We start from the raw sequence: 17339 nt of genomic DNA, 5'->3' as shown, positions 1-17339 counted from the left end.
GGATTCACACAGACGTAATCTAGAAACACTGAGCAAGCTGTCCTGAATAGCACGGTGATGTGCGTACAAGATACAGGACTGTTAAGAGTGAGACAAGTCAACTGATAGTATAGTATGTGGCCCTACTCTGTACAGAACATACTATGTATAAGTACATACTTGTAGCTCCAGGTTAAATGCAGGTTTTATTAGTAGTCTAATCCTTCACAAAAAGGAACATCTCAGGCCTGCATTTATACATACGGTACAATGAACTAAATGGCAATAGAGGTAAGACATAATGACGTACTGGATACATTTTAAATGGTGACTTTTATATCCGACACGCTAAAGTGGAACAATCGTACATCATATCCATCCAACCGATACACACCGAAACTTCCCATTGTTGACAGTGGCCACACAGTAGACCCACATATCTCATTTCACTCTGCTCCAGGAACAGAGTACAGACAATATCCTAGGCACTAGGCGGACACAGTAAGGAAGAGAGTGGAACTTTCCAAGTTCCTCACCAAACCAGGTAAGAATTGTATTTGTAATGGAAACCCAGCTGCCTCTTTGTCTAGTAAATGTACGTATCAGTAATAATGGTGTAAATGTACTTATCAGTAATAATGTGTAAATGTACGTATCAGTAATAATGGTGTAAATGTATGTATCAGTAATAATGGTGTAAATGTACGTATCAGTAATAATGGTGTAAATGTATGTATCAGTAATAATGTGTAAATGTACGTATCAGTAATAATGGTGTAAATGTATGTATCAGTAATAATGGTGTAAATGTATGTATCAGTAATGTGTAAATGTCATTGTAAATCACCAGCTTGTTTTACGTGGCTGTAAATATGTGTCCCTTTACTTTGGAGCCGCCTCCAACGCACCATCCCCTCTGTGTCGCTCTCTCCCTCTGTCTCCCTTTCTCATTTTAAGTCCAATAATCTTTATGACTGAGTTCCGTGGAAATACAGAGAGAAGTAGAATGTTTTCTCTTTTGACCTCTGTAATGTTAAACGGGAGGAACAAGATCAGAGCTGTTGAATGGATATCTGATCTTAGGGGTTTTCACATGTCCTGGGTGTTGAATGGCTTCTTTGTTGGACTCTGTCCGTTCTAAACATGAAGGTTTCAGTCCCTCTTAAGTTAAGAGGCAACACCAAGATTTAGGTGCTACAAGTTAAGTTAAACATATTGGTCAGAAGGGTCAAATCAGATGTTTTCTTCTGTTTTAGTACTGTCCTGAATTCCCCTGAAATGTATTTGGGCTTTGTTTTACCTGGATTCTCTTCTGAATTTGATACATGTTCCCTCTTCTTACAATTCTCTCACAAAGGAAAGTCTCTTGATTCTATTCAGTCAAAACCGGACATTTCGTTTCTGTGGTAAGGTTGAGGAATCCTTCCTTGCCCTGCACAAAACCTCACCCTCATAAGCGTTCAAAGACGGCTTTTACCTTTGCAAGAAGGAACTTACCCCGGACACCTGGATAACAGATTTGATTGAATAGACCAGGGTTTCCCAAACTTGGTGGATGTTTTGGTTTTAGCTCTAGCGCTACACAGCTGATTCAAATAGTCAACTAATCATCAAGCTTTGATCATTTGAATCAGCTGTGTAGTGTTAGGCCAAAAATAAATAAATGTGCACACCTTTGGGTCCCGAGGATCGAGTTTGGGAAACGCTGGAATGCACCCTTAGATTGTGAGCTGGTTTGGTATGTTGAATGGTGAGGTTAGTTATCTTGTGGCTCTCATTGTAGATTCTTCTATGAAACTCAGCTGTTCATAATCCCATTCATGACATCTTCCTTTACCCCAATCAAAATATTCCCTGCTTAAAGACACCATATGTGTATGAAAACAAACCAGCCCTCCTATTACTAGTATGGACCCTTATTAGTTCTATTTTTATGGTCAACTATGTCACGTCAAATGTATTTATAAAGACCTTTTTACATCAGCAGATGTTCATGGGTCGCTTGGTCTTAACCAGATAGTCCAGATGTCTCCTCAGCTCGGGAATGTTAGACATTTCCTAGTTATCTACGCGAGTTGCCATAGATATCTGATGGACCAATGGCAATAACCTGCTTGTGGGTCCTGAGCTCTCATTGGTTCAAAAATAAGATTTTTTGCAAGAGGAATTTGAGGGAAAGAGGAGGCGGGTGCAGAAAGGGCAGTTTCGTCGTCGTAAGGGCAGTTTAGCTACTTGCTCACCTTTCGTTCTGACTACTGGTTTTCTTTGTCACAGGTAGGAACTAGTACTATTATTATTTGTCCGACAGCGCTTTTGAGAAAACATTGTAGCTTATAGTGTGTATATTAGTGACCATATTGCCATATTACTAATTGTGAGTGACTTTAGAGTGGTTTCTGTCTTTTGGGCATCCTTTATGAATTTCAGAATTTTATGTTGTGGGCCAAGTTCAAGTTTTATTGCCACATACACAAGTATAGTGAAATGCAAGCTATGTCAAACAGTGCAGTTGTCAATATCAAAATAGTATAACAAATAAAAATATAAAGAACTTTCTATGAACCACCTGTATATAAGGCATAGTTAATGCATTTATAGTGCCTTCTACATAAAGCATTGTTAGACTTAATAAACCTTAGTTACAGGTTGTGATTGTGTAAAACCCCCTTCTATAAAGGCTATCAATACATTTGACTTATGAGAGCTCATGACTGCTTTTGTGATTAAATCTGGAGTTTTCAACAATGACACGTTCCATCATTCCTCACCTGTCTTCATTCATGCATGACACAGTGGTGTGGTTGTGTGAAATGGTCTCTCTCGTTTCCTCTTTCGCAGGTGAAACTCAGACATGGACATTGAGTACTTGCCATCATATGTGAGTGTTAGGAATCTCTGTCCCCTTTGTCTGTCAATCTTTCATCTCTTTATCTGTCGACATCTCTGCATCTTAGTTTCGTCACTTTTTCTTCACCCTACCTGTCCTATCGCCTCTTTTTCCTGCACTGTGGTTGACGATTGCATGTTTAGAATTCTTACAATTCTCCATTGTGAAATGGAAGCGTGTGAAACCTTTAGGATAATGCCTGCCCGGGCAAAATGCACATTTGCCGGTTTCACTCCCCTCCCTCACAGTCCTCATCTTGTCACTGTTTTGCTGAGCTCTCTCTCACTCTCCTTTCCCACCCCCCCCCCTCATTTGTCTCCTTGTCCTCCCACTTAACTATTTTCTTCACCCTCTTCCATTTTGTCCCCTTCCAATGCCATTTCTCTGTCTTACCCTACCCCTCTATCTGTCTATTTCCCCTATCGTCACCCTCTATCCTCTCCTCCATTGGCCTTGCCCTTCCTCTCTCACTCATTCTTACGCTGGTCCTCTCCTAGGAGATGTCCTGGGGTACCTTGGGTACTATAAGGCCCTTCCTTAACTTCCATGCTAAGAAAGATGCTCTGAACATTCAGGCTGCCCTGGAACAGAAAGGTACAGCCTCAGTCATCATAACTCATAATGATTAAAGTATATGGGCTTCAAGGATCGTTTTGTTCTACCCTTGGGTATTAAAAATGATTTGCATTATTTTATTTAAAAAAATCTTAACAAGATCTCCTTTCCGGTCTGATTACAGATGCACTTACTCTGATAAAAATCCTGACCAACCGTAGCAATGCTCAAAGACAAATCATCGCTCAGACCTTCAAAACCATCACGGAGAAGGTAACTAGTAACTACAATACTGGGACAAGGTTACCCACTTCAAATCCTAACCTCAGCCATTACAGGTAAAAATTCCAAACTGACCATAGTTCAGACACACTGACTATGTGTTGTCCCCCTGGTCCAGGAGCTGTCCTCTGGGCTGAAGAAGGCCCTGTCTGGGGAGTTGGAGAATTTGCTGTTGGCCTTGCTGATGACCCCACTGCAGTTTGAGGCCTATCGTCTGAGACAATCCATGGAGGTGAGGGATGGTGGGACAGGGGGACAGGAGAAAGAGGGTGGAAGGGAGGGATAGAGAGAGAGAGACTTTTTTAAAATAAAACAAATACCTTTATTGGTCCAATAATTTACATCACTTTAGTACTCTCTTTACTGCATTGTAACTGTACTAAACAGTTCAAACCAAGCCACTCCTCGTCGTCCACTGTACACAGAACCCCACACCTCTACAAGGTCCTCCAGATGGTTCACCAGCCCACAGTAAGCATGATCCAGTGTCAGCCGAGCTCTGTGGTCCTTACATCCCACCCGCTGCATCTCATACTTCCTGGTCTTCCACACTGTCATTTTTGCCTGCCCCAACATGTGGTGGCAGGTAGCCTAGTGGTTAGACGGTTTGGCCAGTAACCGAAAGGTTGCTGGATCGAATCCCCGAGCTGACAAGGTAAAAATCTGTCGTTCTGCCCCTGAACAAGGCAGTTAACCCACTGTTCCCCGGTAGGCCGTCATTGTAAATAAGAATTTGTTCTTAACTGACTTGTCTAGTTAAATAAAAGAAAAATGTATAAAACAGGAAGTTTACAAGGCAGTCCATTTGGCTGTTAGCCACGCTAAACCTAGGCCCTCCAACATATAGGTCCCAAGTCAGCCCCAACCCTAGCCCTGTATACCACCAGGACAGAAAACAGCCCTGTCAGTCTGGAACAGAAGAAAAACAGACGCTGCACTGTTTCCTCCTCCCCACAGAACAGACACCCCCTCCCCGCTGATGGATCAAGGTGCGACACACACCTGTTTGTCACGATAGCCCCGTGAATAATCCTCCACTGTAGATCAGCAGTACACTTCTCTATGGCAGTCTTATACAGGGAACGCCAACATCCTCTCAGGGAAGTGCCCTGTTGCTTTCAGCCCATGCAAATTGTCTTATTGATCCACCTTGACAGCCACCTCATGCATACAAAGCCTTTTTGTTGGTTGTACAATACAATCAGCTCCTCGCCCTCCTGGTGTTCCCCTGCAACAGCAGCTGGGGGAAAAAGGAGGTAGATGGTAAAAGGAGCGAGATCAATGTCACTCGTGGTTAAACAGCCCGGTCTCTGCCTGCTTCCCAGCAGCTCGCTGAAGGAGCCCGGTAGTGCAGCATGGAACCCGTCCATCACCTGCTGCAGAAACCTGGGTGACTTCATGGAGGAAGCCTCTGTCATGTCACTGGCAGATTTACACCCATCCTTCTCTCTTAGATCACCTAACTTAGTGAACTCCCCCCTCTCACAAGTCTGGTTCGAGGTCAGCACTCTGGACTGGATGAGGGGGTTGTGGAAGAGTGGCAACTCCATTATCCAACGTCCTGGCCATGAAACATCACTGTAAACAGTTAAGAGTCTCTTTCCACGTCCGAAGCACAGCGCAGTAGAATGGAGTAAGGCTTGACATATCGGCCTGCTCCAGATCCAAAAGGAACAAGTGCCTGTCAGATCCAAGGCCCCTGCCTTCCTCAGAACAGCCCTGTGTCTCTCCAGCACACCCCCTGCTGGCACAGCTTGTAGGTGGAAAGCTGTGACTCTGGACCCAATATCCCCCAGCCCCCCTCATGCACGTCCGGTGTCGACCAGACCAGACCAAAAAAAGGTCCACAAGTAACTTTTGCAGTTGCTTGACGAGACTCTGTGGGGTCCAATAACATCAGTGCAAGAGCATTGAAGCGGCCACGTTGTCAGTGAAAGCACTGTTCCCCTAAAAGACATCTAAATAGTTAGTTAAAAAGTAAACCAAATAGCTGCCCGGACTATCTGCATTGACCCTTTTTGCACTAACTCCTTTAACTCATCACATACGCTACTGTTTATCCCGACCTACACCTCAATTACCTCGTACCCCTGCACATCGACTCAGTACTCACTCAGTATATATAGCCGAGTTATCATTACTCATTCTGTATTTATTCCTTGTTGTTATTTTTTCTATTTTCTCAATTTTCTCTTTGCATTGTTTGCCCCGTTAGTTAGCGTTTCACTGTTAGTCTACACCTGCTGTTTACGAAGCATGTGACATTTGATTTGATGATTTGATTTGATCAGCAACAACCCCCAACATTTAGACAACTTAGCCGCAACATTGTCCACCAGCCCCTCCAAGATTCTCTCCTGAAATTCTGAGGTCCCCAAGAACACCCCTAGGAACTTCATCCCTGCTCTGCCTCACTGTATCCCCCCAGTAAGTCTAGGACATCCTGCTCTGCCTCACTGTATCCCCCCCAGTAAGTCTAGGACATCCTGCTCTGCCTCACTGTATCCCCCCAGTAAGTCTAGGACATCCTGCTCTGGCCCACTGTATCCCCCCAGTAAGTCTAGGACATCCTGCTCTGGCCCACTGTATCCCCCCCAGTAAGTCTAGGACATCCTGCTCTGGCCCACTGTATCCCTCCAGTAAGTCTAGGACATCCTGCTCTGGCCCACTGTATCCCCCCCAGTAAGTCTAGGACATCCTGCTCTGCCTCACTGTATCCCCCCAGTAAGTCTAGGACATCCTGCTCTGCCTCACTGTATCCCCCCAGTAAGTCTAGGACATCCTGCTCTGCCCCACTGTATCCCCCCAGTAAGTCTAGGACATCCTGCTCTGCCTCACTGTATCCCCCCAGTAAGTCTAGGACATCCTGTTCTGCCCCACTGTATCCCCCCAGTAAGTCTAGGACATCCTGCTCTGCCCCACTGTAGCCCCCCAGTAAGTCTAGGACATCCTGCTCTGCCCCACTGTATCCCCCCAGTAAGTCTAGGACATCCTGCTCTGGCCCACTGTAGCCCCCCAGTAAGTCTAGGACATCCTGCTCTGGCCCACTGTATCCCTCCAGTAAGTCTAGGACATCCTGCTCTGGCCCATCTCCCCATAACCAACCCTTCCCTCTTCTCCCAGTTCACCTCAAACAAGAGAAAAGCCATGCTAACCTCCTCCACATCTCCCTCCCTCTTGACAAACACTGTCACGTCATCAGCATAAGCCAACACTGAGCTGAACCCCACCTACTGTCCCCGGAACTGACATCCCCTGCAGCCTCTCCCTCAGCCTCTCCCTGCAGCCTCTCCCTCAGCCTACACAGCAGTGGTTACATGGCTAGACAGTAGAGCTGACTCGAGAGTGGACACACCTGTCTAATCCCTCTCTTCTAACTGGGACTGGCCGGCTCAGCCCACCCCCCACATTTACCATAACTGAAGCCCCAGAGGACAATGATCTATACCCACTAACCCGGCCAAACGCTTTCATGTTCCTCAACAGATAGGCATGGCACACTTTCAAAAGATTTTTCTTCATCAATAGAAATGAGTCCAAGATCCTGATCATACATCCTAGTGAGATCTATGAGGGAGGGAGGGAGGGAGGGCAGGTGCATGGAACATTGATCAGACATACTGTAAATGTACAGATGAGCAACATACAGTAATTGAAATGAGTGTATTTTTTATATACAGGGCATTGGTACAGATGAGGAGGGTTTGCTAGAGATTCTGTGCACCAGGTCACCCAATGTGCTTGCCAACATCACCTCTACCTACAAGGAGCGTAAGTTACAACAGTTCAAGGATATTCTTCCCTTCATAACATCGCATGGCAGTTTGGCTCTTCCATCAATACAGTTCTATTATGATATGTTCTCATGAAGTAATCACCAAAGTATTCAGAGGCCAAAAAATGTCCCCATAACTTCATGTGGTGTGTGTTTTTAGAGTATAATAAGGATCTAGAGACGGACCTGAAGGGTGAGACCAGTGGGGACTTTGCCAAACTCGTTCTGGCCTTACTCAAGGTAAACCTTTTTCCCTCTCCCCTCCCTGACAGAAATCCTCTTCACTGGAGCCTTGTTATAAGTGTAAAGTTGTCTGTGTGTAGCTGGTGAGATGAGTCAGGCACAGGACAGCAGATATGAGTAATACAATACTTTACTCAAAAATTCAAACATAACACGTAATATACACGGCCACACAATACGGACCACAATACAACAAACAATCACTCACAAATACAACACGTAGAACGGGGGGTAAATAATAAACAAGTAATTGATTAAGTGAAGCCAGGTGTGATCAGACAAAGACAGAACAAATGAAAAGTGGATCGGCGGTGGCGAGAAAGCTGGTGACGTCGACCGCCGAACGCCGCCCAAACAAGGAGAGGGACCGACTTCGGTGGACACCGACATGTTACACTTATGAGAAGATCCTCTGTAAGGTTGTCTGCTAAATGACTAAATTGGACATGTACATTTTAACCCTTGTTAACATTCTGTATACTCCCCTTGTCCTAAGGGTAAAAAAAATGACCCGCCTTCACTAAACCCCTAAAATAAAGCAGCTTAATTGAATTTTAAACCCCAAATCTATTTTGCATGAAGAAACAACCTGTAATTTATCACAAACTTTGTGGATATCTGGGTTTTCCCTCTTCACAATGCAGAAAGACTGCATTTAAATCAGTGGACACCACTCGTTTTTATTTCAACACACCTGTCATAATTGTTTTCTTTACTAAAGTAGAGGTTTATTATTATTATTATTGCTAAAGGTACTGCATAGGTGTAAACATACATTTTTTTAGCAAGATATAGCACTTGTACAGCCTACGAAAGTAGCAGAAATGTGCAGAAAATAGTTTTGAATGCATTTTATTGAAGGGAAACAATAACAGTCTTGAACTTTTTTGGCCTCATAGTGATATATTATTATATACTGTACAATGAGGAATTTAACTCCCATTTTTTTAACCATTGCCCCCACCCACAAGGTGTATAAACAACAACAATAAATACGAATAAAATAATAGATACAAAACAAGAACGTGAAGAACATAAATCAATCAACTCTGATTAGCACATGTAGGACAGTATGTGTGCATGGACTTTGCAGATGTATTTCTCATATGTGCAGCACATAGTATTTGTTTTACAGTCCTTCTTTGGGGGGCAGAATTGGCATCTCCTCCTCTTGCCTGCCCCAGCTGCAGCCTCAGGTGTATCAGGACACGATTCAGACCCCTGAACAGCTTTCACAAGCGCTGCAGAGGCTGCTGTGCGGGGGAGGCGCTCCCTTCTTTGAATGTGTGGCGTTATAAGTGCTTTTCCCAGCTGCTCCAGGAACATCATCCTCTTTTTCCACTTATCAGGCATCCAGGTAGGGTTGATATTGTTCCATATCACGAAGGCATTGAGGACACATCAATGATGTAATGGAAGATGACCAGGGGCCAGCGGACAGTCCTTCAGCTGTAAGTTCCAATCACCTGTGGGGCAGAGCAGGATGTCCTAGACTTACTGGGGGGATACAGTGGGCCAGAACAGGATGTCCTAGACTTACTGGGGGGATACAGTGGGCCAGAACAGGATGTCCTAGACTTACTGGGGGGCTTCAGTGGGCCAGAACAGGATGTCCTAGACTTACTGGGGGGGCTACAGTGAGGCAGAGCAAGATATCCAATGTCCAGGTTGTCCACGCCTCCTTTGTTGTGGTTGTAGTCCAGGATGATGGCTGGCTTCCTCTCCTCACGATCACTGATCTCAGCCATTTTGTGCAGTGTGCTCAGGAGGACCACATTCTTGTTCCTCTTTGGTAAGAACCTAGAGTGGTGGTGGGGGTGAAGGCAAACTTTGATGAGAAGGCATCTCTCCCCCTTGTTACGAGGAGTGCAGGGGGGAGCTCAGGCTTGTTCTTTCTAACTGTGCCAACCATGGTGACCTTCCTCTTCAGGAGCTGCTGGCTGAGTTCAATCAGTAGCACGTAATCTCAGTTTCTCTCTCTGTGTGTGTGTCGCGCACGCGATTTTATAACTGCCGGGTCAAAAATGACCCTAAGACAATCTTTGTACCCTGGTGGTGTACAGCTTTCATGGAATTATGAACAAAGGCGATGTTTCACATTTTCTAATGTTGGGGTCACTCTAGGAAAAGTCATCCAATTTCAAGTGGAAAAATATAATTTAGGGGGGGTTTTCTCTGCTTTTAAACATAGTGGCGGGTAATTTTTGACCCTTAAGACAACACAAGGGTTAAATAGGTAAACAATATAATTAGAAATGTTTAGAAATACTGATCTTGATCCCACTCTCTTCCTCTCCCTCTACTTGTTCACACTCAATAGAAGAAAAAGGTCGTAGGAATGGTACAAAGAGACACAGAGGTACGTACAGTGTATTTTTGAGTGATCAAGCTGTGTGTGTGTGTGTGTATATGTCTGTTTAATCTTATGTGCTTGACTGAGCAGGCTCTCGCTGAAGCTATCAATCAGGCGAAGGCAGATCCTGGACCATGGATCACCATTCTGACTACCAGAGACTCTGAACATCTTAACAAAGGTGTGTGTGTGGTTTTACTGTGTATGCGTGTGTGTGTGGGCCTTTTTTGGGGGGATGGACCTTTATGTAATTTTGTGTTGTGTGTGCAGTGTTCGTCAATTTGGAGAGTGAGAAGCGAGAGACAGTGGATGAAGCAATAGAGAAAGCATTCAGTGGAGATGTGAGACTTGGGCTGAAAACATTGGGTAAAACACTGGAATGTGGGTGTGTGTGTGTCATGTGTTCCATGTGTACATCTATCTTACATCATATGCTTACATCATTACTAATGAAATGGATGTCCGGTGGAAACAGTTATGCGCCCACAAGCAGCAGAGCACGGAGTGCACTGTACATACAGAAGAGGGATGTGAATATGTGCAGGGACTCGCACACAAAGGATCACTAACCTTTCTCTCTGATAACAGTGCGTTGCATACAGAGCCCAAACCTCTACCTGGCTCAGAGACTGGAGACCATGAAGGTAAGCGTCAACACGTTCCGAACGCATGAGTCCGTCCGTCTGTCTGTCTTTGGGGGTGTTTGGTTTTCCGTTGTGTTTGGTTGGTTAAACTCTGTTTGTACCCTCCAGGCAGCCATAGTCCAGGGGGTGATGGTGTCCCACAGTGAGGAGGACCTGCTGTGTGTGAGAGTGGCTTATCTCAGACAGACAAGCACCTCACTCTATACAGCCCTACAGGTCAGACACACACATACGCACGCATGGACACATACACACACACGCACACACATATACAATCATATGTACACTGTATGTGTACCCAGTGGTGTAGTGGGGTCTACAGGCAGGTATACCCACTCTTTAAAAAATTGGGCATTGCCTATACTCACGTCTTAATCCCCACTGATGCGTATCAAAGTATTGTAGTAGAGGTACACGCCGTATCATATATTATATTACGGGCGACAATTTTAGTGCTCATCAATGCATTCTCTACCAGAACCGTTGGTTGGCCGTCTTTGATGTCAGGTAGGTTAATACATTGCTATGTTTTCCCACTGTACCTAACAGCAATACTAAACTTTAGACATCGGAGTTACCACCCCCGGTCTCAGGGATGGTAACTCTGGAAATGTATTTGGTCTCTACTGAGTTAAATAAGCTTTTAGTTTTCTTGCACCAGAGGTTCTGGTGCCTGTAGGGCAATCCAGAAAGCTGATTGAGGATGTTGTCACTGATGAATGTGTTTGTTTTTTTATGGATGTTTTTCTTCTTCCTGTTTGCATTTTGTATTTGTATTTCGATGTGTGTATTTTCTGTCATTTCTGTCATTCAGGGCTCATCTGTAAAAGAGAACTTGGTCTCGGTATGACTCCCTGATAAAAGAAAGGTTATCAAAAAATATATTATGTAGAACAATAGAGAAATCATGCATGAAGTAGCCTACACAAATGTAGCTCTCAAACCCTTCTCCGTACGTAGGGTTTTCAGCCCTTACATCACCCACTATTGACGTCATGTCTATTGACTACAGATTTCACCCACTATTGACTACAGATGTCACTATTGACGTCATGTCTATTGACGACAGATGTCACCCACTATTGACGTCATGTCTATTGACTACAGATGTCACCCACTATTGACGTCATGTCTATTGACTACAGATTTCACCCACTATTGACGTCATGTCTATTGACGACAGATATCACCCACTATTGACTACAGATGTCACTATTGACGTCATGTCTATTGACGACAGATGTCACCCACTATTGACGTCATGTCTATTGACTACAGATGTCACCCACTATTGACGTCATGTCTATTGACTACAGATGTCACCCACTATTGACTTCATGCCTATTGACGACAGATGTCACCCACTATTGACGTCATGTCTATTGACTACAGATGTCACCCACTATTGACTTCATGTCTATTGACTCAGATGTCACCCACTATTGACTTCATGCCTATTGACGACAGATGTCACCCACTATTGACTTCATGTCTATTGACGACAGATGTCACCCACTATTGACGTCATGTCTATTGACGACAGATGTCACCCACTATTGACGTCATGTCTATTGACTACAGATGTCACCCACTATTGACGTCATGTCTATTGACTACAGATGTCACCCACTATTGACGTCATGTCTATTGACTACAGATGTCACCCACTATTGACGTCATGTCTATTGACGACAGATGTCACCCACTATTGACGTCAGGTCTGTTGACTCAGATGTCACCCACTATTGACGTCATGTCTATTGACGACAGATGTCACCCACTATTGACGTCATGTCTATTGACTACAGATGTCACCCACTATTGACGTCATGTCTATTGACGACAGATGTCACCCACTATTGACTTCATGCCTATTGACGACAGATGTCACCCACTATTGACTTCATGCCTATTGACGACAGATGTCACCCACTATTGACGTCATGTCTATTGACGACAGATGTCACCCACTATTGACTTCATGCCTATTGACGACAGATGTCACCCACTATTGACGTCATGCCTATTGACGACAGATGTCACCCACTATTGACTTCATGTCTATTGACTCCAGATGTCACCCACTATTGACTTCATGTCTATTGACGACAGATGTCACCCACTATTGACTACATGTCTGTTGACTCAGATGTCACCCACTATTGACGTCATGTCTATTGACTACAGATGTCACCCACTATTGACGTCATGTCTATTGACTACAGATGTCACCCACTATTGACGTCATGTCTATTGACTACAGATGTCACCCACTATTGCCGTCATGTCTATTGACTACAGATGTCACCCACTATTGACGTCAGGTCTGTTGACTCAGATGTCACCCACTATTGACGTCATGTCTATTGACGACAGATGTCACCCACTATTGACGTCATGTCTATTGACGACAGATGTCACCCACTATTGACGTCATGTCTATTGACTACAGATGTCACCCACTATTGACGTCATGTCTATTGACGACAGATGTCACCCACTATTGACGTCATGTCTATTGACGACAGATATCACCCACTATTGACGTCATGTCTATTGACTACAGATGTCACTATTGACGTCATGTCTATTGACTACAGATGTCACCCACTATTGACGTCATGTCTATTGACTACAGATGTCACCCACTATTGACTTCATGCCTATTGACGACAGATGTCACCCACTATTGACGTCATGTCTATTGACTACAGATGTCACCCACTATTGACTTCATGCCTATTGACGACAGATGTCACCCACTATTGACTTCATGCCTATTGACGACAGATGTCACCCACTATTGACTTCATGCCTATTGACGACAGATGTCACCCACTATTGACGTCATGTCTATTGACTACAGATGTCACTATTGACGTCATGTCTATTGACTACAGATGTCACCCACTATTGACGTCATGTCTATTGACTACAGATGTCACCCACTATTGACTTCATGCCTATTGACGACAGATGTCACCCACTATTGACTTCATGCCTATTGACGACAGATGTCACCCACTATTGACGTCAGGTCTGTTGACTCAGATGTCACCCACTATTGACGTCATGTCTATTGACGACAGATGTCACCCACTATTGACGTCATGTCTATTGACGACAGATGTCACCCACTATTGACGTCATGTCTATTGACTCAGATGTCACCCACTATTGACGTCATGTCTATTGACGACAGATGTCACCCACTATTGACGTCATGTCCTATTGACGTCATGTCTATTGACTACAGATGTCACCCACTATTGACGTCATGTCTATTGACGACAGATGTCACCCACTATTGACGTCATGTCTATTGACTACAGATGTCACCCACTATTGACTTCATGCCTATTGACGACAGATGTCACCCACTATTGACGTCATGTCTATTGACTACAGATGTCACCCACTATTGACTTCATGCCTATTGACGACAGATGTCACCCACTATTGACTTCATGCCTATTGACGACAGATGTCACCCACTATTGACTTCATGTCTATTGACGACAGATGTCACCCACTATTGACGTCATGTCTATTGACTACAGATGTCACCCACTATTGACGTCATGTCTATTGACTACAGATGTCACCCACTATTGACGTCATGTCTATTGACTACAGATGTCACCCACTATTGACGTCATGTCTATTGACTACAGATGTCACCCACTATTGACTTCATGTCTATTGACTACAGATGTCACCCACTATTGACTACATGTCTGTTGACTCAGATGTCACCCACTATTGACTTCATGTCTATTGACTACAGATGTCACCCACTATTGACTACATGTCTGTTGACTCAGATGTCACCCACTATTGACGTCATGTCTATTGACTACAGATGTCACCCACTATTGACGTCAGGTCTGTTGACTCAGATGTCACCCACTATTGACGTCATGTCTATTGACGACAGATGTCACCCACTATTGACGTCATGTCTATTGACGACAGATGTCACCCACTATTGACGTCATGTCTATTGACTACAGATGTCACCCACTATTGACGTCATGTCTATTGACGACAGATGTCACCCACTATTGACGTCAGGTCTGTTGACTCAGATGTCACCCACTATTGACGTCATGTCTATTGACGACAGATGTCACCCACTATTGACGTCATGTCTATTGACTACAGATTTCACCCACTATTGACGTCATGTCCTATTGACGTCATGTCTGTTGACGACAGATGTCACCCACTATTGACGTCATGTCTATTGACTACAGATGTCACCCACTATTGACGTCATGTCCTATTGACGTCATGTCTGTTGACGACAGATGTCACCCACTATTGACGTCATGTCCTATTGACGTCATGTCTATTGACTACAGATGTCACCCACTATTGACGTCATGTCCTATTGACGACAGATGTCACCCACTATTGACGTCATGTCTATTGACTACAGATGTCACCCACTATTGACGTCATGTCTGTTGACGACAGATGTCACCCACTATTGACGTCATGTCTATTGACTACAGATGTCACCCACTATTGACGTCATGTCTATTGACGACAGATATCACCCACTATTGACTACAGATGTCACTATTGACGTCATGTCTATTGACGACAGATGTCACCCACTATTGACGTCATGTCTATTGACTACAGATGTCACCCACTATTGACGTCATGTCTATTGACTACAGATGTCACCCACTATTGACGTCATGTCTATTGACTACAGATGTCACCCACTATTGACTACAGATGTAGGAGCTTACTTTTTGATTTGATTTGATCACTCGTTTGATGTTTTAAAAAGGCTTCTAAAGTTTTTAAATAGCATTTTAGATATTCAGACCCCTACAAAAATATCAATTAATTCACATTACCTGTTGCTGCAGGATTATTTTCCTGCTGAAGTAAACTAGCTGGAAAGTGTGTTAAGTAATATGGAACTGATTTTTATTTATTCTGTAAGATACATCTGAAATATGTTCAAATTAATGGCAAAGAGAAATGTTGTCATAAATCATGTCTGATATACACTACTGTTCAAAAGTTTGGGGTCACTTAGAAATGTCCTTGTTTTTGAAAGAAAAGTATTAGAATTAGAAATAATTAGAAAGTAAGTCCAATATGGCCATATATAGTTAGAAAATAGAATTATGGAGTAATTGTGACTTTGTGGCTGTGTTAACTAGTGATGGTCTACCAGTCTCTTAACATCCAATTTGTGAGAGTGAAAACCCGAAAGAAATATAGGACAAAGTATATTTTTTCTCACACAGGGCGCCTTTCCTTCACCGGGCTGGCCATTTGGGAAATTTTGGGCAGAAATAGAGTATGCTCACTTCTCCAGGCACCACTACACCACTGTGTGTACCCATCCACCAGATGTCATGCACATTTAGACTCCCACATGTACACACACTTATCTGCATGCCAGTAGCACACCTGTTGAGGAATGAAAAACAAAATCTATGTATTTATTTCCTGTAACAAATACTTTCATTGACATGCATTTCTACTGTATCTATCTACAGTATCTCAACCAAGCAGTATAGCCAACAGTCTTTCCAAAAAAAATATTATTATTATTTTTTTAAATGTTCCAATGTTTTTCAACAGAAACAATTCAAAGGAGATCACCTACAAGCACTGCTGGCTATCTGTCGATCTGAAGACTAAAGGAATGAGTTTTGTGTACAATTTCACATTAGCTCAGCCTACACATTACTATTCACATTTGAGTATTTACAGTATACAGATGTAGGATCTTAATTTGAGCCAGTTTGCTACAGCAGGAAAATAATCCTGCAGCAACTGGAAATGTGAATTGTTATGTGGATTATAATTAATACAAAATATTGTACCGGTTGATACATTTTTCGTAAGGAAAAATCAAGTCTGAAATCAAGTGAAAATTACAAACTTCAGAAGCCTGTTTAAACCTCAAATACACTACAAGTTTTACATTCCCTGCATTGCAGGAAAGTTCTCCTTTAACACGGTGATCAAATTAAGATCCTACATCTGTATTACTCTACGTCTCATTCCTACACGGTAATACAAGAAAATCAAACTTTGTCCTATTGCTAATGCTCATAATGCCTAATATGACAGTAAAGTCACACCTTCTACTCATTTCTTCTATAATTATTTGAAGTGTACTTCCATACATACTTTTATTAAAATAAAAATTGGATTACAATCAAGTATATTTTCTACAACATTCATTCCTTCTAACCAGTGCATTTAAAAAACAAACAGACAAAAAGACGTCTAAAAGGGTAGTGGAGGCAAGTTCCTAAAACCGGCAACAGATATCTGCCCAAAGAATTTTACCCTTTGGTGACTGTTTACAACAAATTCAAGTTTAAGAACAACTTGCTTTTCTCCTAATATGTTCATATGCAAAGTTTAACCTCTAACATGAAACGTTAATGACTGGTGTTCCAGTAGAGGAAAATCCATACTTCCAGATACATATTTGCTTTGCTCATTAGCTTTGGTTTCATTCATAGCCCGTCAGTCTATTTAGCCTGAGTAATACAAACTCCAGGCCAGGGGGGGTGCACCGCTTAGAACCACAAGGTGTAGAGCAGAGGAGGCACCACAGAACACAACAGAGATGCT

General features: G+C 43.2%; 1 protein-coding gene across 4 annotated transcripts; it reads left to right on the top strand.

Annotated features, from left to right (window-relative positions):
* The first annotated feature begins 387 nt into the window (after positions 1–387).
* On the top strand, positions 388–16921 carry anxa14 (annexin A14). 4 transcript variants are annotated; one of them, XM_071367378.1, is made up of 13 exons: positions 388–523; positions 2818–2857; positions 3364–3460; positions 3606–3694; positions 3822–3935; positions 7384–7474; positions 7639–7718; positions 10042–10080; positions 10165–10255; positions 10345–10440; positions 10663–10718; positions 10827–10934; positions 16332–16921. In XM_071367378.1, exons 2-13 carry the CDS (start codon positions 2831–2833, stop codon positions 16389–16391), a joined length of 948 nt encoding a protein of 315 aa, XP_071223479.1. In that variant the 5' UTR covers positions 388–523; positions 2818–2830; the 3' UTR covers positions 16392–16921. The 4 variants fall into 4 exon arrangements, with proteins under 4 accessions (XP_071223479.1, XP_071223482.1, XP_071223480.1 ...); XM_071367379.1 differs by lacking the exon at positions 388–523 and adding an exon at positions 1669–2253; XM_071367380.1 differs by lacking the exon at positions 388–523 and adding an exon at positions 1671–1734.
* The last annotated feature ends 418 nt before the right edge of the window (positions 16922–17339 follow it).

This window comes from Salvelinus alpinus, chromosome 26 (assembly GCF_045679555.1).
Source record: "Salvelinus alpinus chromosome 26, SLU_Salpinus.1, whole genome shotgun sequence".
Lineage (NCBI taxonomy): Eukaryota > Metazoa > Chordata > Actinopteri > Salmoniformes > Salmonidae > Salvelinus > Salvelinus alpinus.
The sequence above is the reverse complement of the archived record's forward strand: the minus strand, read 5'-3'. Positions and strand labels throughout refer to the sequence as shown.

Bases quoted from the DNA above. Each gene is read 5' to 3' on its own strand.
- anxa14 (XM_071367378.1), top strand. From the start codon at position 2,831: ATGGACATTGAGTACTTGCCATCATAT. The intron at 2,858-3,363 runs GTGAGTGTTAGG...GTCCTCTCCTAG, and splicing joins TTGAGTACTTGCCATCATAT to GAGATGTCCTGGGGTACCTT. The intron at 3,695-3,821 runs GTAACTAGTAAC...CCCCTGGTCCAG, and splicing joins TCAAAACCATCACGGAGAAG to GAGCTGTCCTCTGGGCTGAA.